We start from the raw sequence: 20,097 nt of genomic DNA on the forward strand, positions 1-20,097 counted from the left end.
ACGATTTTAGTTGACTGCTGTCTACGTACTGACATTCGGCGAGCGATAAGGACTTCTGCTGTTGGAACAAGCCAGTGAATAGTTGGATGATTCTGCAAAGGTAAATATCGTTCCGAGTGGAAATAGTTCAGTTGATATAGAATATGATCGATAATCCAACAACGAATCAAACTCTCACTCAATCAGTGCGATTGACGTCAAACGTGGCGAGCAAAAAAGCTTCAGCTCGGTGTTTATTCGGTGCCGAGCTTATGCCGAGTTTCGACCTCCGACACGGCATGAGTCTTACCGAACTATGTGCGAAAAGTAACTCAAGCTAGCTTTGAAGAGCCAGGGAAAATAGCTATTGACCTATTAGATTGCATCATGCGCGATATACAGAAAAGTGCGTCTTCGCGGTCTATCTCGGAGATCGTTCGGCCTGGAAGTATTTCATACAAGCTCGTCGACACCTACGAAGCTTTCCTACTTATAAATACAGAGGTTTCTCCTACATACTGGGCCATCCATATCAGTTATCCGTCATTTATCAACAGTTCAGCATGGCTGAGTCGACGATACCAGAGTCTCAAGACGGTCCCGAGCCTGTACAACCACTGCACCTGACCAGGGCTGAGACGCGAGAAAGCCTTCGCAACATGGGCATTTCGGAAAGCCCACCACCCCTGGACTACAACTATCCCGATATTGGACGGAAAGAAGACCCTGTGTTTCCGGAAGAGTATGTCATCGAAACCAGCACCGGTCTTGTCCCACAAGCAACATTGGAACATGCTCGATCCCGAGCCTCTACTTCGACCGCAACAACACCACGCAACGATCTCCCCGCCGACCCAGAAAAGGGCTCTGATAAAAGTACAGAATTTGTGACTTTCACTATCGGAGACCCTGAGCATCCCTACAACTGGTCCCGTGTCTATCGATGGTATATTACGCTTGTCGCATCGGCATTGGTGGTATGCATCGCTTATGGCTCATCGATTGTCACGGGAGGCCTGGGGTTGATTCAGGAAAAGTATGATGTGTCGCTGGAAGTTGCCATCTTGACATGTTCAATCATGGTCTGCGGCTTCGCGGTTGGTCCGCTACTTTGGTCTCCCTTGTCAGAGATCATTGGCCGCAGACCTGTGTACATCATCTCGCTGGGCCTCTATTTGATTTTCAACATTCCATGTGCGCTCTCGCCCAACATTGGAGGACTCCTTGTTTGTCGGTTTTTGTGTGGTGTGTTTTCTAGCTCTGGTTTGTCCTTGGCTGGTGGTACCATTGCCGACATCTGGAGCATTGAGGAGCGTGGCATGGCTATCGCGTATTTTGCTGCTGCCCCCTACTGTGGACCTGTCATCGGCCCCATTGTTACTGGCTGGATCAATGTCGGTAGTCACCGCCTGGATTTGTTCTTCTGGACAAATATGGCCTTCGTTGGCGTGATCATGGTCATGATTGGGCTGATCCCCGAGACTTATGCCCCGGTCATTCTCAAACGACGGGCTGCCAAACTCCGAAAGGAAACCGGCAACCCAAACATCATCACTGAACAAGAACAACAAAAACTGACTCTGCGCGATATTGCTCGTACAAGTTTGATTCGCCCCATTACGATGATCATGACGGAGCCAGTTCTCGATCTGATGTGCATGTATATCGTGCTCATATACTCCATGTTATACGCCTTCTTTTTCGCCTATCCAGTCATTTTTGGGAAACTGTATGGCTACAACGATGGCCAAATTGGGTTAATGTTTATTCCCATCTTGATTGGCGCCGGCTTCTCGCTGATGGTGACCCCCGCCATCGAGAATCAATTCAAGCGAATTTGTGCCTCGCGAGCACCCACTCCCGAGGATCGACTCATAGCCGCTCTTATTGGAGCCCCGTTTATTCCTATCGCATTCTTCTTGTTGGGTGCAACCTCTTTCAAGCATATCATTTGGGTTGGACCCGCCTCGTCCGGTATTGCCTTTGGTTTCGGGATGGTTCTGTGCTATTACGCAGTGAACAACTACATCATTGATTCTTATCAGAAATATGCGGCATCTGCCCTGGCTGCCAAGGTTTTCCTGCGATCCGGAGGAGGTGCTGCTTTCCCGTTATTCACCACCCAGATGTATGATCGCCTTGGCCTTCAGTGGGCCTCGTGGCTGCTTGCCTTCATTGGGGTTGGTATGGTGTTTATACCATACATATTTTACGCTTTTGGAAAAAAGCTTCGTGAGAAGCTATCCCATGACTAGCCAATGGCGACTTTCACGCCATACGGTGGAATCAAAAGCGGTGTTGTCAGGCCTGCGGGTCACTAATACAATTTGAATCTTCTACTTTTTATAGATTTTGATTTGAATCTCAGTCGAGACTCTTCATGTTGGCGTTAGAAACAAGAGTTTATTTATGAGACTCGTCTAGACCCACGGCCGTCTTGAGCTAGTAATAATTATCATTCCATGTTTACTGGGAAAATTTTCTGCAAAGCTTATCTACTACCTAGGGAAAGAATATAAATCATTTCGTTTGTTCTCGGTGTGATCCGCTAAAAGGAAGGGCGCAGTCAATGACTTTAAAGGAGAAAGGAGCCGTAGAAAGATCATGTTCAGCGCTAATTTGTTGTTTGATCCCATAAGCTGCGAACCGTCACCCCCTGGGCCCATGTCCTGCCGGTCTCATCCTTTTGAGCAGTGAAGCGAACCGTCTTCTTCTCTCCTGGAACTAGGGTGAAGGCATTGTCGTCGAAGTATCCGACAACACCGGCGGGATAGTCGAGCCAAGTGTAGAGCGAGATACCGCCCTTGGCCTCTACAGTGAAAGTACCAGTAGCTGAATCGTGCGAGAGAAGAAGCTTCGGGTCCAGAAGGGATAGTTTGTTCGGGAAGACTGTAGTGACCTTATTGCGGTGGGCAAAGGTGGAGACAGTCTGCGAGTTGGGAAGGTGACCACGAGCAGTCAACGACAAGACAAGAACAGCGTTAGTTTTATCGGGGATAGACAGCTTCGCGGTGTTCGTCTCGTAGATCTTGGTGGCGTTGAGCGCGCCAACGGTGAATTGCTTGCTTGGTGGCGTGCCCGCATTACCGGGGATAGGCTTTCCAGACAGGTCAACCCAGGTGAGGTTGACCCAGCCACGGGCAGTTTCCCATAGGTCAGAAGTAACGTAGATAGACAGGTCACCGGTTGTATAGTTCCAGAATGGAGAGACAATGATGGGCTGATAGATATCGCGAGCCACGTAGTGCAGAACCTTCCAGCGACCATCATACTCGATACCCGCCCAAGTGGGTGCCTGCCAAATATCCTCAAGCTGCCAGTAGAGAGATCCAAGCTGGCGTTCAGGCATACCACTGCCACGGCGGTAGAACATAATTTGGGACTTATACATATCGGCTTGGAACAACTGAGTCGCATGACACCAGGCGCTGAATTGCTCAACCGAGTCATGCTTGTGGGGGATCGGATAATAGCGCTCAACGGCCACAGTCATTTCACCCATACCTTTGGAGGAGTTTTTGAAGTTATGAGTATCAGTCGTACCAGGCGGATAGTGGTGATTGCGAAGCACGACAGTGCTGCTGTTAAAGTGAAGATCTTCCGGGTCCAGCGCCTGTTGCCAAGTCTGCAGACTCGGCATGCTGTGATAGCCAAATTCATTGGCAAATCGGCCGACTGGGTAGCTGCCGAAGTCAAAAGCAACACTGCTGTCATAGTTGTAGTGATCTGTATCCGAGTAATAGTGGCCGCTGGTGGTGTTGTCGTAGCGTTCGGCCATCGGGATCGGAGCAGACAAATCAATGTAGAGGAAGCCATTGTTTGTGCTGCTGGGCATGTAGGAGATCGACCGTGAGTTCTCGTAAACGAGAGGCAGAATCAAGGTGATAAAAAGCTTCTCATACTCGCCAACATAGAACGAGTATCTATCTGGCGCTGCGTCCTGGATGAGAGGCAGCTCCAAGCTTTCGAGTTCATTTCCACCTGCCCATAGAGCCAACGATGGGTGGTGATTAACCCGTCTCACATTGTACGTGACTTCGGCTGCAACATTCTCCAGGAATGTCTCATCAGATGGGTAAACAGCATCGCTGAATTGGAATTCGCTCCAGAGTAGAACTCCCTGCTCATCCGCAATATCATAGATAAAATCTGGGAGGTAGGCACCAGAGGCCCACACACGAAGCATGTTTTGGTTGCCAGCCACAACTGCATTGAAAAGCTGTTTCATCCTTTCTTCAGTGACACGGGGCCAAAATGCATCCGGAGGAATGAAATTTGATCCTTTCGCATAGAACTCGCGGCCATTGACTTCGAAATGCCAGTTCGCACCCGGCGCAATGCCCTTGGCAAGCTGATCATCGGTAATGTTAAGTCGATTCAAGAAGATAGTGCGGAATCCAGTCCGCCTAGTCACATTGACTAAAGTTTGTTGCTTGCTATCCTGGATACTGACGGTCACATTATACAGGTTCTGCTTGCCTAGACCACTTGGCCACCAGAGGTTTGGTGTGTTGGCGTCGACTGTCACGCATCCAGTGATAGTCTGCCTGGAGATTGAGACATCCTCAAGAGAGCTGGTCTTGAGGGTCTTCCCAGATTCAACATCTTTGATCTCAATGGTCATCGAAGACTTTTGTGGAAGCGAACCGAGGAAGTCGATGCTCGCATTTACGACCCAAGGCTGGCTCTGATCCGGAGCAAGGTGATTGATCTGCCCCTTGCGAAAGATGTCTAGATCAGTGTTGAGGACATAGACACTCTCCTCGTTTTTAAACTGCACAAGGTAGGCATCTCTCCAAGGACCAGCCGGGGCAAACGCCGGACCCCAGTCCCATCCGAAATCAGACTGCTCCTTCCGGATGTACCAGCGATTAGGGAATTCAAAGATCTGTTGTGGGCCATAAGGCCACTCTTGGAAGTGTTAGCATAATGTTAACTAGATCGTCGCGGGAAGCGTACGTTCAGAGTCCGGATCGTTGGCGATCGCATCTGCGATTTCGGGAGCACTGCCAAAGTTCAAGTCCAACGTTGGATCACCTTTGCAGCTTTCAAGAGCCATGGAAATGTCGAAAGCATATTGACGGAATTGATTATCGGTTGTGCCAATAATTTGCCCGCAAACCTCGATGGTCGTGAAGGTGTCAAGACCATTGAAAACAAGCCAAGATGATTTCGCATTGGCAGACCTGTTATGCTATTAGTGAAGTATTCTAGGGGTTGGATCTCTGATACCACCTACAAATCAGTCAGGGGATGACTTGTGTAGGTCCAGTTGTTGTTGCAGATCCAGCGCTGGTGAAAGTCGTTGAGGCCATGATATCTTTGAGATTATGGGTTAGTTTACGGCGTTTTGCGAGCTTCACTAGGAACTCACGGATCATCTACCATTTGTTAGCCGCTGGTTTTTTCTCGCCATGAAGGAATTGCTAAAATCTCACCAATGACCTTTGCTGCATAGAGATCCAAGTGCACCTGCGAAGGGAGCTTGCCGGGAACTGAGATATTCAGAGCTTTACTGCTAACCGTCCAGCCATCACCGGTCAAGCCCACAACTTTCTGAGCCAGCACAGGGTGGAGCAACACTGGCAGCGCAACTAGTGCGGCCTTCCTGCGAAGATGCATGCTGAGTTTCGCGCTCTCGGATTTTGCCTTCTTGTAGTCGAGTCAGAGTCAAGCACCACACTACGCTGACCACAGTCGGAGCAGTCGAGCCTATTTATCCTGTGAACCTCCCGGGCTAAATGCCTTGAACGTCAGCAAATTGACGGCGAGCTAAGCCAGTGGCAACAGGCTAATTTGATAGCCCCGATTCTGCTAATCAGTTGTGAGCCTAGACATGGGCCGTGCGTGCTATATTGTTTTGCGTCTGCTTGAGATACGGGTCCAATCACATCTAGAAACCAGTAGGACCTCACGCGCGGGGAACAAGGCAACGGTAGCGACGCTGAGTTGCGGACGGGGCAGATCCCGGGGTCTTGAAGTCGCCAGTTTCCGGTTCAGGACCGAGTGGCGGGAGAAGGCGACGATCTGCGCTGCTCAACTGGGGATAGCCGCACAGCACAAGAGGGGTAGTAAACAGCGGCATACAAAGTGGCATAAGCTAGGGGGTAAAGAGACATGAAAATACGGTGGGGGTGAACCCATGCACTGCAGCTAACCGCCCGTGTCGAATTGGATCACCCATAATTTACCATGGCCAAGCGGGAAAGACAAAACAACGAAGCAGACTGCACCCATTCTTAGCTCCTATAGGGTCGATCCAATGGGCGATGGCTGACTGGAATGGATCCCTGGATTCGGGCGCCCTGGCCGACATTTTCATCATTCCTCAGCCATCTTGGGTTGTGCATGGAGCATGTCAACGTCATTGGATCTATTTCTATTGACTAATAGCCCCCCATCTACGGTATATTTTATTTTCACAAAAAAAGGCTCAAGCCAGCAAATTATTGTGCATGAGCTTGACTTCTTCATGGGAAAAGCCAAGCTTTGTGGTCAGATATCCCTTGACGCCACCGTCGTATGTGTCTTCAAAGGTCTTTAAAAAGGCCGCCATGGCGTGCGCCCGGACGCCGCTCAGCTCCAACATGCCGATCGCTTCAGGGCTGAGATTGTCGGTGCCAGCATCAAGCGCGAGGGCCTGGGTCAAATTCTCTCGCATATTTTCCAACCCGACTCGTGTGAGGATATAGTCATTGATAATGTCGTCGCGGGACCGGCCCATCAGAAGGAAAATGAGTGCCGCTAAGACCCCAGTCCGGTCCTTGCCAGCTGTTTTCGTATATCAGTTAGTGAACATCCAATAGAACTCAATGCAACCAGCCATCGTGCGACTATGAGACAGGTAACCGAATCAAAAAGCACGAAATCTCATGTTTGAAATGGTACAATCGACTCATGCAGCGCACCGACTTACCGGAACAATGGAAGATAAATGGATCGTTCGGCTGATCCTTGATATGGCTAAACACTTGAGCGAAGGCCGAGGCAGATGCCTCCAGAATCCCTGTGTACATCTTGACAAACCCGTTCACACCTTGATCCTCTCCAGCAAAGTCAAGCAGGCTCAACGATGCAGGACTAGTGCTGTACGGCATCCATATTGTGTCCACTCCTTCAATCTGTGGGCTCGGAGCCTTCACCCTCTCACCCTCATTTCGGAGGTCGAATACCGTAGTAATGCCCAGATCGGCCGCAATGATCCCCTTCCCCTCTTGCGTAATACCCGACAAGTTCCCAGACCGGTAGACGTAGCCTGGGCGAATGTTGTTGTCATAGCTCAAGGCGGGGAAGTTGGATACTCCAGGAATAGTGATGAATGGAGGCAAAGAAATGAGCTTGGAGATAGTCGATGCAGGAATTGGCGTGCGAAGATCGGTGTTTAGCACATCGCGGAGGTCATCGTAGTTTATCATCGCACCGTGGTGTCAAAGCAATCTCTTTTGGTTGGAAGTTTGAAGAAAACTTCAGAGAGGATATCTATTACTTTAGTACTTTTAAGCCTCAAGATTCCGCTCGGGAATTATCAGGTATCCCAGTTTACAAAACGACTGGGAACGAGTTATGTCATTGCATCCATCTGGCCATTCCCCAGGAAGGCAAAAGCTGTTAGAGGCTTCACAGGCGGGGTTCCACCCGCAGTAACAGGGCAGCAGGGCAGTTGCCAATCATGGTGGCCAGGCGCGTCGGGTAGCGATGTCATCGTGGAGCACCTCGGCGGGCGTGGGTCTCCATCTCCTTCCCTGCTGCCGGGCAGGAGGAACAAACTCCTGATGGTTAGGTACCCAACACTAGCAGACAGTTGGTCTGACAAAGTACTGTAATTTTCTTGGCTGGCTAACGTGGACAGGACTCGCATGGAATGGTTGCTATTCATTCGCAGGTGTCTCGAGGCATGCCACAATGGATAGTAACCCGTCTCGATGGGCCTCTCCCGTAGAACTGCAGCGGATTACTTATAACTGCCGAATGGGATGACATGTGCATGACTGTCTAAAATTCCGTACATCAATCTGGAGAGTACGGAGTAGTCCGTTCTTGGTGATGGTTCCAGAATTAAGTGGGCCACGGGCTGCTTCACCAACAAGGCGAAGGCCCTCTCTTGTTCACACCCCGCCCCGACAACGCTAATAAAGTTTCTCGTGGGCTCCAATCATCGCCAAAATATTCTCTCTCAAAGCTCGATTGGCATAAAATTGAAAAGGGGAGATATGAATATCAGTTGGGATTCGGTCCATGGAGTACATTCATCGTATTACCCCACCCCGAAATTGATCTTTCTCCGACGGTGTTGGTCTTCATCTCCGTCGGAGAAGAGATAACGGTATAACCATGTGGAAGATGACAGCAACATGTATAAAAACGGTCAACGTAATGGGCGTCCAGGTTGGTCGAACGAATTCTGAACAAACTTCTGTGCATAGTGGTACTTCTCCTGTGCAATATGGCCCTTTTAAGCCTGTTGGTATCACCGGTGACCGTCGCCATCGCCCTACCACTATGGTTTATCTTCTATTATGCGGTACCATACTTCACAACATACCGAGAACTTTCTCATGTCCCAGGACCACTTATAGCCAAGTTCAGCAATGTTTGGGTTGGCCTAAGTGCACGTCGGGGACGGAAGTTTGCCGCCGTGGACGCGGCCCATCGCAAGTATGGGAAGGTCGTCCGCATAGGATTCAATCATGTATCCATTGCAGATGAGCGGGGGTTGAATATTGTGTATGGTCACGGAAATGGATTTCTCAAGGAGTATGTCCTATGGAATCTCCACGGCGGACTATACTGATACGGGGCGTTAGTCATTACTATGAAGCATTTATAGCCAAGACACCAGGGATGTTCAATGTCCGCGATCGTGCAGAGCATACGCGCAAGCGCAAGATCATATCACATGCCTTTTCTCCAAGATCAGTCGCTGAATTTGAGCCCCATATGGCGGCTAATCTTCAACGATGGGTGAAACAATTGGACCACATTGCTGCCTCTCCGTCGTCCATTACACCCAACGACGGATTTTCCCGCTATAATGCAATGCCTTGGTTTAGCTATCTCGCATTCGATATTATCGGTGATTTAGCATTCGGGTTACCCTTCGGAATGGTTGATAAAGGCAAAGACGAGACTGAGTCTCAGCTGGTGGTCGGAGGACCTGTTTCGTATACCCCGGCAGTGGAAGTACTCAATCGGCGAGGAGAAATATCCTCGACTCTAGGCCTTCTGCCCGCTTTACGGCCAATTGCACGATATTTGCCTGACCCTTTCTTCAGAAAGGGCATTGCGGCAGTCGAGAACCTAACCGGCATCGCGGTCGCAGCGGTCGCGTCGCGGCTAGATGCGGCGGAAAAGGGCATCGTTGACAACCGCAACGATATTCTCTCGCGCTTGCTACAAGCGAAGGATGCTCACGGTCAACCAATGGGGCGGGCAGAGCTTACAGCAGAAGCACTTACACAACTGATCGCCGGCTCCGACACAATATCTAACACGGCCTGCGCCGTTTTCTATTGGATTCTTCATGGAGAGAGACAGGCACCAAATTCTATTGTCCCAAGACTACAACAAGAGCTGGATGGGGCAATTGATTCTCACACGGAGATCGCCAACTATTCGAAAGTCAGAGAGTTGCCGTTCCTGCGTCGCTGCATTGATGAGGGCATGCGACTGCATTCCACTTCTGCGATTGGTTTGCCACGAATTGTCGCCGCCCCTGGACCCGGTGTCGATTTTGATAGGTTTCATTTCCCTCCTGGAACTGTACTGTCGGTTCCGTCGTATACCATTCACCATATGGCGGAGATCTGGGGAGAGGACGTGGAAGAGTTCAAGCCAGATCGCTGGCTGAAACTGACCCCACGACAGAAGCTTTGCTTTAATCCATTTTCATACGGTCCGCGAGCCTGCGTTGGCCAAAATGTCGCCATCATGGAGTTGCAGCTAATTATTGGAACCTTGTTTCATCGCTATGAGTTTGCGTTATATCAGTCCGTGCTGGAATCACACGAAGGATTTTCGAAGAAGCCAAAAGATTGTTATGCAGGCATCAAGCTGAGAAGCCGGAGCTAAGGACCACGTGTACCTGTTACCAACTGACTTTTCGATAACTTCAATGTATTGCATTTCATCTCGGTTCACACCACATTCCCAAAAAACATTTCTTCGAGCGACGGGAATTCTTGTTCCCTTTCACCGTCTTCCCATGGCCTCACCGTACTCTCTTCGGCGGGCACAAAGAGCTGCTCAAGGCTTTCCACTTCCCCGCAAGCGAACTGGTCGTGATCAACGTTTCCTGAAACGTGTTGTCTGACCACGTTCAGCGCCCAACGACTGACAGGCTCAGCCTTGCCCCCACGCTGAACATGGGATATGGCTCTTTCCATCAGAACAATCACCTCGCTAATATTGGTCGCATATGCCACAAACTCACACAGGGTCACCATTGCGAATGAGCACAACAAGTTCTCATACGCAGGATGCACATAGTTAGTCAAGTCAGACAGTGCAAGAAAGGATTCTAGTGCTTTGTAGCTTTGCTCGATTGCGAATATGATGAACGGCTTTCTGTTGCCATCTTCTCCGGATCGGGACTCGCTCATATGTTGCAATGTACGACGCGCCAATATGAGGTACGCGCAGCAGTAAGCAAAGCGCAGGGGTTCCGAAGAGTCAAGATCTGGTGATGAAAGCTCTGTGAGGATTCCTCCACATACGTTGGTTGGTATGAATTATCTTACTATATATGCTATCCTGGGCTTTGCGCAAAGTATCAATCTCAGGCCATACCGGATCGGCTAGCTGGATCACATTTGAACTAGTCAGGCCCCAAAGTGCTCGGTATAATTGAACACCGGCAAGAACAAGCCCGTCGCGCGCATTATACGATGGAAAGTCAAGGACTTTAGCGCATTGGTCAAAATATGGTTCGGCAATAACTGGCGGACGACCGGAGCCAACGGAAAATCTGCACATTCAGTCAACATAGTTCTAGACCAAACCCGAATGACAGGACACGTGAGCTTGAGTTAACATACTGCAATTGGCATAGACAAATCAAATTCCATGTGCGTATAATCTCGCGGGCGCGTGCTTTCTGGTGGCGCTCACTTCTTACAAGGTCTTCAAAGGGGGTCGTTAACATGAGTTGCATTGCCGCCGTGCCACTCAACAGCCAGGAATTTCCATGGTCGTAGTCTTGCATTGGCCTTAGATCCCACATTGAGAAAATCAACATTGCTTGGATTGTATCGAGAGAACCTTTTGATGTAAGATGCGACCGACCCAATAAGCCGTGGACATGGCGATATAGCGCGTGGTGTGTCTGAAATCCGTGGAGATGCAAATTCGCGGTCAAGCCCGCCAAAATGCAAGTTCCGAATAGTAACGGAGATCTTGCTCGTAGGTCATGAGGGTCTGTACTCATAAAAAGCCACCGGCTTGACATTTTCGAAAACCTGGGGGTAATAGGGGCTTGAGTCAACGGAACCTGCCAATGGAACATTTTGGTGATGACTGCCTACCCTTTGAGAAGTGTGAGAGCTAGCTCTTCTGAGACAATGCCTTTGATTATTATATCATCGGAGAGATCGTACAGATTTGAAGGTTGTCTCTGTAGAGTGATGTTGTCTCTTAATTCTTGGATAAGGCTCATGGGAGCATCGCGTGCAGTTCGTTCGGCAATGGACGGAGTCGGCGGGCTATGGGGCAAGCCCGGCGAGTTGATACTCATGGAAGCTTGAATCTTCGTGATAGAAGTTTCGACCGCAGATAATCTACGTGTGTGCTCTCATGGTTAGATAATATAACTTGACAAAGGATTGAATTTGAGAACACACCGTGCATGGCAGTCGCATTTGGAGCTACTCATAGAGTCCTTGTCTATACTACCCGATGGATCTTGATTCCGAGCCACCCCAACCAAGGAGCATTGAATGCTGCGAATATCAGAAACAATACTTCAACAATGCTGATTCGAAAGGATATCTTTCTACCGGAGAATATCGCAACGATGACATCGTTCCATCCCAGAGCGGAGCTCACACCGTGTTTTCAAGCGCCTGCAAGCCTCGCATGACTTCGCTTTGCTAGCTTTAAATGAGTTTCCCAAATTGGTTTCAGGGTTTCTTCGCTTTGCGGCACGGGATCCTGGACGAGGCATGACAGATCAATTGGAAAGTCAGAACTCGAAGCTCTCGTGCCAAGCACTGCGCTACGCGGGGAACGAGCTTTATGGTTTTCCAGGGAGAATATCGTCCCCACTCTTGCGAGCGCCCACTGTAGAACGCCGTAGATGATTCCGGTGAAGAAATCGACCCACAAGCAAGGGGCGTGGGGAAGGACCAGGATCAGTCCATAGTTATGAAGAGTAAGCTCTTACTAAGAGACGTCGGTCGATTGTCCAGTTACATCGAGGAGACCAGTCCAATAGGTTGACAGGGTTCTCTGCGATGACGGCAACCCCCACTTTTGGAATTGTCGTGATAAGATTAGCTCACACAAGACTGGTAGCTCTGTGCTGAATATGTCCTCTGCTAGAACAAGAACAATGAGTAAACTCCAATTTGGGATTAGATGTTGCCCTATTGTGGGACGAGACACTGTATTGATATTAACATGCAATCTCCTCTCGACTCTGCAATATTCGAAGTACGAAAAGTCCTCTTCATCGGACTATTTTGATTTAGGCTCGAACATTGATCGGCTGACACGCTGTACATTAGTACCCCACTGCAGGATCCCACCGTCTAGGAATGATTAGGAGGGTAAGGGGGCGATGGAGACTTTGTAACCTTACCCTTATGATGTGCTGGTTATTGGCTCAACTCAAAACCGATCATTAGCTTTTCAATGTATGCTTTTATTGGGCTTTTTTTGGCAGGGCTCAAGATCCTTCCACTGCCAAGGCATTCTAGCTTTCAATTCTCAAGTATTCAACCTACGATGAAGATAATTGGGATAAATAATGTCTTCTGTTTGTCACCAACCCCCTAACATTGCAAAAAACACTGAATAGCAAACTGGGTAGAGCCTAACACCAAAACACCGCAGACAGCTTAGCAGTAAGAACAAACACCAATGGTGACCACAGAATTATACATTATTGACTTTAGCTTCCGCCCATTAGATAAATCACATGTCCACCTTCAAATGTGATCGAAATATCATTGACAAAAGAAATCCAAACATATACATTCTAGAACCAATTCTTCAAATCGTGCAGATGGGAGCATTTTCAGCTGTCTGCGTAACTGTGTGTGTCGTAGTCGTAGAGACGGTCTTTGCAATTTCGGTTGACGTGGAAGTCGCTTGAGATGTGATGGTGACGGAAGGGGTTCTCGTCTCCGTAATAGTCCGCCTCACTGCCGACGTAATTCCTGGATATGTAGATGTCGACTCGATGGTGACCGTCTTTGTGACCACGGTGGTTGTGAAGGGTGGGTGGACCGTGACTTCAGTTGTATCAGTGTTGGTGTTTGTGGAGGTAAGTATGAGATTGTTTGAAGGCATTGATGACGTTTCGGCTGTGGCTGATGTGTCAATTGCTGTCGACTGGGGTTCCAGGTCATTCGAAGCATGATGGTCGGCTGCAGTTCTGGTAACCGTGACATCGCGCGTGGCACTTGGAACGGTGGTTGAGAATGTGCTTGTTGCTAGCGAGGTCACGGTAACTGTAGTTGTCTTTGGATCGAGGGTGGTGGTTATTGTTAAGATGTCCATCTTGTGGTGAAAGTGGCCCGCCAAAGTGACAGTGGAGGTGACAAGATAGTCAGTCCCTGCTGAAAGAACGGTAGGAGAGGTTTCAGCAGTAGTAGATTGAGGCTTCAGTAATCCATGCTGGCTCCGCTTTATTGTGGTTCTTGTAGCGGTAGTAGACCGAGGTTTCAGCAGTCCACGCTTGGTCTTTTTCGTCGTTGGAATACAGGTCAGTGTGGTGGTCACAAGCTTTGTATAGGTTGTGGTCAACATGACTCTGGATAAAACTGTTGTTGGTTCTGCGGATTCTGTCACTGTTCCAGTCCCCACAAATCTCGTCACGGTGGATGTAATTGTGGACGGCTTGAGGTGGAAAGTCCGAAGACTGGTTGTCAGGACTGTTTGAGTTGACGTGATGGTAAATTGGTGGGCAGTGCGAGCAGCAGTTGAGATAACAATAGTCGTCACATTATCTGCTTTCATATTTGGGCCCAGTGTGATAGACAGGAACCCAAGATTGATGCCGATGATTGGAGCCTTAGTTGAAGTTACGGGGGTCACTGTAATGGTGGATGTAGTTGTGGTTGTTGAAATTTCTGTCATCGTGATGGTCACAGAGTCTCGTGTGACGGTGACAGTGGTTGTTTCTGCTGGTGGTGTTTCTGCGGCACTGGCAGTGCTTGTGGCAGAGGTCATTGACGTTGTTGTCGGGCTGATCTCGCCTTCACCGCCAGTGATATCACCTGAACCTGATGCAGTTGATGATCCGCTCGAGTCGCTTGCAGCACCGTCCGCTGCATTCTCGCCAGAGCCAGAGCTGATCGATGAGGAGCCCGAGCCATCGACTGAGGTATCGCCAGACGACGCGAGACTTGACCCATTGCCGCTCCCTGAGCCATCACTAGCTGAGGATCCACTGGAGCCATCATCGCTCCCTGAACCATTTCCTGAGCCATTGCTGGATGATGCGCCGCCCGAGCCATCACTCCCTGTGCCACTTCCAGTAGCCGATGAAGCAGATCCACCACTGCCACTCGAACTACCCCCTTCGGAGTCAGATCCCGTTCCACTGCCGCCTGGGCCATCTCCTGAAGCGGAGCCAGAGCCATCGTCTGTTCCACTACCAGATGAGGAAGAGCCTGATTCACTCCCAGCACCGTTCCCTGCGTCCGATCCTGAACCATCCTCAGAGTCACCGCTAGACGATGATCCAGGAGAGGCTGATGCATCACTACCTCCTGCTCCCGAACCATCCCCGCTCGGCGAGCCAGAAGCCTCACCACTAGGAGAGGACCCAGCACTAGTGCCAGACTCGGAACTATCGCCACCGGAGTCACCAGAACCAGAACTAGAACCACTGCTAGTAGATGAGGAGCCTGTCCCTGGTCCATCTCCCGACGCTGAATCGTTGCCAGCGCCATTTCCATTTCCATCGCCAGCTCCATCGCCAGATCCATCGCCAGATCCATCGCCAGATCCATCGCCAGATCCATCGCCAGATCCATCGCCAGATCCATCGCCAGATCCATCGCCAGTGCCTGAGCCAGCGCCTGAGCCATCACCAGACCCTGAACCATCGTCAGACCCTGCGGCAGTACCGGAACCATCGCCAGTGCCGGAACCATCGCCAGTGCCGGAACCATCGCCAGTGCCAGATTCATCGCCGGTGCCAGAGCCATCGCCAGACCCTGAACCATCGCCAGTGCCAGATTCATCGCCGGTGCTAGAGCTGTCGCCAGTACTAGAGCCATCTCCAGACCCTGAACCGTCGCCAGGCCCTGAACCGTCGCCGCTGCCAGAGCTATCGCCAGTGCCAGAACCATCACCAGTACTAGAGCCGTCCCCGGTGTCGCCGGTGCCAGAACCATCGCCAGATCCACTATCGCCAGTGCCAGAGCCAGAGCCGGTATCCGAACTATCGCCAGTGTCAGAGCTGTCTCCAGTGCCAGAACCATCGGCAGATCCACCATCGCCGGTGCCAGAATCAGAGCCGGTATCTGAACCATCGCCAGTGCCAGAGCTATCGCCAGACCCTGCACCGTCGTCAGACCCTGAATCATCGCCAGATCCACCATCGCCGGTGCCAGAATCATCGCCAGATCCACCATCGCCAGTGCCAGAGCCAGAGCCGGTGTCAGAGCTATCGCCAGACCCTGCACCATCGCCAGACCCCGAACCGTCGCCAGTGCCAGAGCTTTCGCTAGACCCCGAGCCGTCGCCGGTGCCTGAGTTATCGCCAGACCCTGAACCATCGCTAGAGCCAGAGCCATCGCCGGTGCCAGAGCCATCACTGGTACCAGAGCCATCGCTGGTGCCAGAGCCATCGCCAGACCCTGAACCGTCGCCAGTACTAGAACCGTCGCCACTGTTAGAGCTGTCGTTAGACTCAGATCCATCGCCCGACACTGAATCGTCGCCAGTGTCAGAACCGTCGCCAGACCCTAAACCATCCCCAGATACTGAACCATCGCCAGAGCCAGAGCCATCGCCGGTGTCAGAGCCATCGCCGGTGCTAGAACCATCGCCGGTGCTAGAACCATCGCCGGTGTCAGGGCCATCACCAGACCCTGAACCGTCGTCAGACCCTGAACCATCGCCAGAGCCAGAGCCAGATCCACCATCCCCAGCAGTCGACCCTGAGCCGTTACCAGCGCCAGCGCTAGAGCCATTACCCTCGCCGGATCCAGAGCCCGAATCTTCGCCCAACCCACCAGAAGATGATCCAGAGCCGCCGTTGGTAGAGGATGAGCCCGAGCCATTTCCCGATCCATTGCCAGATTCTGAATCATCATCAGACCCTGACTCATCTCCACCTGAGCCATCGCCTGAAGGTGATGATCCGGAGCGGACATCTGCACTTTCAATAGCACCCAACACCAGAAGGTCAACCCAGGTCGTGTCAGACGTCGCAACATCTGGGCTGCCACCGGCCAAAACTGCCCCGATACTAACCGCGGCTAGGTCTGAAGAGCGTAGTTTGGAAACGTAGGGCGACCTAGCATCTTCATTGTTCATATAAGCCCCGTCGCCCGTTGTATCATATTCACCGTAGAGGTTGGCGCCATCTTGAGTTGCGCTGTCAACCTTGACGCCACTGGGCGCGATCAAACCCGCAAGAGCGGTATCTCGGTACACTACCACCGATCCGGGCCCGTATGCAGCTGCTAGGTAAACATTATCGTTCTGCCCTCCTGGTTTTCGAGCAATGGTGGATTGATCAATCACTACTGTTGATTTGCTGTCCGATGTCGGGCCTTCGGTATATATAATCACCGCTGAGCTGTCGGTTGGCACAATGACTGTGTTGAAGATGTATATATTCGACGATCCGTAGATCAGTTTCGTCGGAGCTTCGATATAACTGTTCGCGATCACCGCCAGTGCTTGATTCGCCGTAATTGCAGAACCACCGGAGGAGATGAATTGACACTGATAGAATCCGAGCTTTGTCCCTTTGAGACTGACGGCGCTTCCGGATGCTCCGGTATTGACGAAATTGACGTTTTTTACTGTCAGTTTAGCCACATTTGCTGAGATCGTGAGAGCATTCGTATCGCTCGAGATAACCACCCGGTTTTTGGTGTTGTCGTATTCGCTTGTTGTTTCGCCGAGAATCGTAACAGAGTGAGTAGCAGTCACAGTGACCGCTGGGTATGTGCCGGCGAGCACAGTCACAGTTGGGATATCGTGTCTCTGGGCGTACGAAATCGCCTCGCCGACTGCCGTAAATTGACCACTGCCGTCGGGTGCGACAGTGACAGCAGGTGCGGAAGCTAATATAGATCAGCAGTGATAACTTGGCTGGCATTTCCCTCGTAACAAACACACTAGAAGAGCTTCCATCAGTCGTCCTGGTGATATATACCGTGCTAGAGCAGGTTTCGGACGCATCCAATGCTGCTGCCGCGAGGCTAGCCACGTACAATATCCACGAAATTCGCATTTTCGGCTGCCTCTACAAAGGCAGGGAAAATCAAGGATCAGACGTTGAGGAAGTATACCAATGTCTTGTAATCAGAGTTATATCAAGAATGTGAGCTTAAGTGGTGACCTCAAAGCCCATTCCCGAACCGCGATGCCGGGTGTCTTGGCTCCTCATGATCCAGGTAAGCGGGTTGCAGAACAGCCCGGCAAAGCAAGCCGTTTTTGCGAGAAATCTTTCTTTGCCCAACATCGTTGGCAGCTTTCGTTCACACCCAAGCGTTCAAATGTCTTTCGGTTTGATTATTCGTCTTTCTACCCTTTCTATATCTCAACCATCGCTAATGCTTCTATGAACTATTGATGTTTGCCCCGGGGCTGTCTCAAATTGAATCTATTTTAAAGTAAAATAAAATTAAAGTAAAGTAGAAATATAGTAAAATAAAAATAATATTTTTCAATGGCCCCACTCCCCGAGCTGCGTGAATACCCTAAGCTTGGCCGATTCATCAAATTCGGTGCTCTGATTCGAAGATCGACGATATCACGAACACTTCTCCCATCTCCCAACCCCCTGGTGTTTGGGATCCACAGGAGACCCACACGGACCAGAGTTAGAATTCCAACAAGTATAGAACCACTCCTGAGTACCGGGGACAGTACTTGGGGCGCAGACCACTTATTTCGAAAATATTTCAGGAAAAGGTTTCCGGCTGCGAGCTACGATTACCATTGATGGGAGAACAGTAGGATTGGGGGCGATACCACGAAGCTTAATCCAATTGGAAAATATCATCGCATGCATTGAGGTCCCGGCGACCTTGTACGGGGGTTGGGTTCCTCCAACGCTAGTATAGTGGTTAAAGGATTTGGAAGTACGAGTTTCTCCTTGGAGAAGCTTTATTCAAGGGCATAAATTTCTTTCCTTCTTACGTTGGATATTTTGGACATTCTAAGATATAAAGTCGCGTAGAGACGAGCTGGGAAGCTATACTTATTCGGTCAGTGTAACACACGCAAGAGAATACAACACCCCTTCGTTGAATAGAACTCATTTTGCATACTAAATCAAATCATGTACAATGCATTTACCGAGCTGCATTCGGAGGAGGTTTTACTCTTCGTAAATATAAGCTCAACTGGGCCTTCCACATGGCTATTTTCCGAAGTTGTGTCTCACCTCCAAACCTTAGGTTCCACCGTGAAGATACGCCAACGGAGAGATCCGTCCTATGGTATTTGACTCAACCCTGAAGAACCGGTAGATACTGTTAGGATAATCTCATATTTCACAAATAGATATCCTGGTTCCGTGTACCTAGGTCTATTGCAAACCGCATTACGACCTGTCTTGCGATGGCGACTCTTCAGTGAAGAAATGCTCATGCGCCGGAATGAGCATCCCTTGCTGGTCTCAGAGATTTGAGGATTATATTCGTGAAACAGTATGAGCTGTGAAGAGGCATTTAGATGACATTCAAAAGAATGCCCACATACCAGTCCGTACCCTATTGGGCTTGGTCCTTCTCGTCATGTGCTGTACTCTTCATCGAAATAGACGTCATCGACTTGATGATAATAATCAAAATACATTCTTCCAGCACGGGATGAACTTTATCAGAATCTATATCGACGCCACTTCCGCGAGCTTGGTCCCTTTTCACCAGAATTATTCACCAATTAGGGGCTGGGGTTGCGGAGGTGCAAAGGTGGAACCACACCCGATCGGAAATCGCCAATAACATACTAGGCTATACGCATTTAGCTTGCTTCGAGATGTTGATTGAGCTGTCTCTTTTAAAAGGACGGAAAAGTATTTAGCATCTGGAAACTAGCGCTGAGTTCAGCCTGCCACGAAAAGAGTACAATTGAATCAGCACCTGATATTAGGTAGCTGCCGTATTCCCCGTGTATTCTCTAGAGAGCAGTGGGATGCGTGAGGGAATGGCTAAAAACATCAGCAAAATAATATGGTCAGTGGGACACGAGTCATGGCAGGATCTTCGAAATATATTACACGCGATTCAATGAAGGAGGAGTCAGAGATAGGTACATCAATACAAGCATATTTCAGCAGTGCAAAGCTAGCTCCAGCTTTCCATTCCGAAACTGGGTTTGATAACCGTAGCCTTGTAAACAATTGAGAGGTAAATAAGCCGCGTAGGCCGTCTAAACATGATGCAATTTGATAAAGGTAGCAGCAAGGTCTGCGTCAGAGCGATCGAAAGAGTCAACAAATAAGGTAAGGGCAGATCGAATGAAAACGGAATAGTGTTACCCAATGAACAACGCCTTAGAAGCCCACAATATCAGTCTAAGGATCCTCAGTGGAGCAACGGATGGTCGCGTTGGATGCCGCCCTTATCTCGCGCGGAATTCGGGAAATGGGAATCGATCGGCATCAGAATGGGCGACTAAGGTACGGAATGAGATATCACACAATGGAGCGGAAACTTGGTCCTTTGCTTGGTCTTTCGACAATCCATGAAGCCTCCAAAGTGGATT

General features: G+C 50.0%; 6 protein-coding genes across 6 annotated transcripts; 2 read left to right on the forward strand and 4 right to left on the reverse strand.

Annotated features, from left to right (window-relative positions):
• Window positions 1-542: 542 nt before the first annotated feature.
• On the forward strand, window positions 543-2,234 carry N7482_004219 (MFS transporter; the record flags this gene model as incomplete). The annotated part of the gene is made up of 1 exon (XM_056686344.1): window positions 543-2,234. One exon carries the CDS (start codon window positions 543-545, stop codon window positions 2,232-2,234), a length of 1,692 nt encoding a protein of 563 aa, XP_056545086.1.
• Window positions 2,235-2,593: 359 nt separating this feature from the next.
• Window positions 2,594-5,601, reverse strand: N7482_004220 (uncharacterized protein; the record flags this gene model as incomplete). Its single annotated transcript, XM_056686345.1, has 5 exons — window positions 2,594-4,890; window positions 4,939-5,165; window positions 5,219-5,299; window positions 5,354-5,360; window positions 5,418-5,601. 5 exons carry the CDS (start codon window positions 5,599-5,601, stop codon window positions 2,594-2,596), a joined length of 2,796 nt encoding a protein of 931 aa, XP_056545087.1.
• An 811-nt stretch (window positions 5,602-6,412) lies between these two features.
• On the reverse strand, window positions 6,413-7,394 carry N7482_004221 (tyrosine-protein phosphatase; the record flags this gene model as incomplete). The annotated part of the gene is made up of 2 exons (XM_056686346.1): window positions 6,413-6,750; window positions 6,896-7,394. 2 exons carry the CDS (start codon window positions 7,392-7,394, stop codon window positions 6,413-6,415), a joined length of 837 nt encoding a protein of 278 aa, XP_056545088.1.
• Window positions 7,395-8,422: 1,028 nt separating this feature from the next.
• On the forward strand, window positions 8,423-10,047 carry N7482_004222 (cytochrome P450; the record flags this gene model as incomplete). Its single annotated transcript, XM_056686347.1, has 2 exons — window positions 8,423-8,733; window positions 8,784-10,047. The coding sequence occupies 2 exons, from the start codon at window positions 8,423-8,425 to the stop codon at window positions 10,045-10,047; spliced, it is 1,575 nt and encodes a 524-aa protein (XP_056545089.1).
• A 65-nt stretch (window positions 10,048-10,112) lies between these two features.
• N7482_004223 (uncharacterized protein) lies at window positions 10,113-11,479 on the reverse strand (the record flags this gene model as incomplete). The annotated part of the gene is made up of 3 exons (XM_056686348.1): window positions 10,113-10,654; window positions 10,716-10,913; window positions 11,029-11,479. 3 exons carry the CDS (start codon window positions 11,477-11,479, stop codon window positions 10,113-10,115), a joined length of 1,191 nt encoding a protein of 396 aa, XP_056545090.1.
• A 1,706-nt stretch (window positions 11,480-13,185) lies between these two features.
• N7482_004224 (uncharacterized protein) lies at window positions 13,186-17,614 on the reverse strand (the record flags this gene model as incomplete). The annotated part of the gene is made up of 2 exons (XM_056686349.1): window positions 13,186-17,444; window positions 17,500-17,614. The coding sequence occupies 2 exons, from the start codon at window positions 17,612-17,614 to the stop codon at window positions 13,186-13,188; spliced, it is 4,374 nt and encodes a 1,457-aa protein (XP_056545091.1).
• Window positions 17,615-20,097: the final 2,483 nt, after the last annotated feature.

This window comes from Penicillium canariense, assembly GCF_028826845.1.
Source record: "Penicillium canariense strain IBT 26290 chromosome Unknown utg000002l_segment0_segment0, whole genome shotgun sequence".
In the NCBI taxonomy this organism is placed as follows: Eukaryota; Fungi; Ascomycota; class Eurotiomycetes; order Eurotiales; family Aspergillaceae; genus Penicillium; species Penicillium canariense.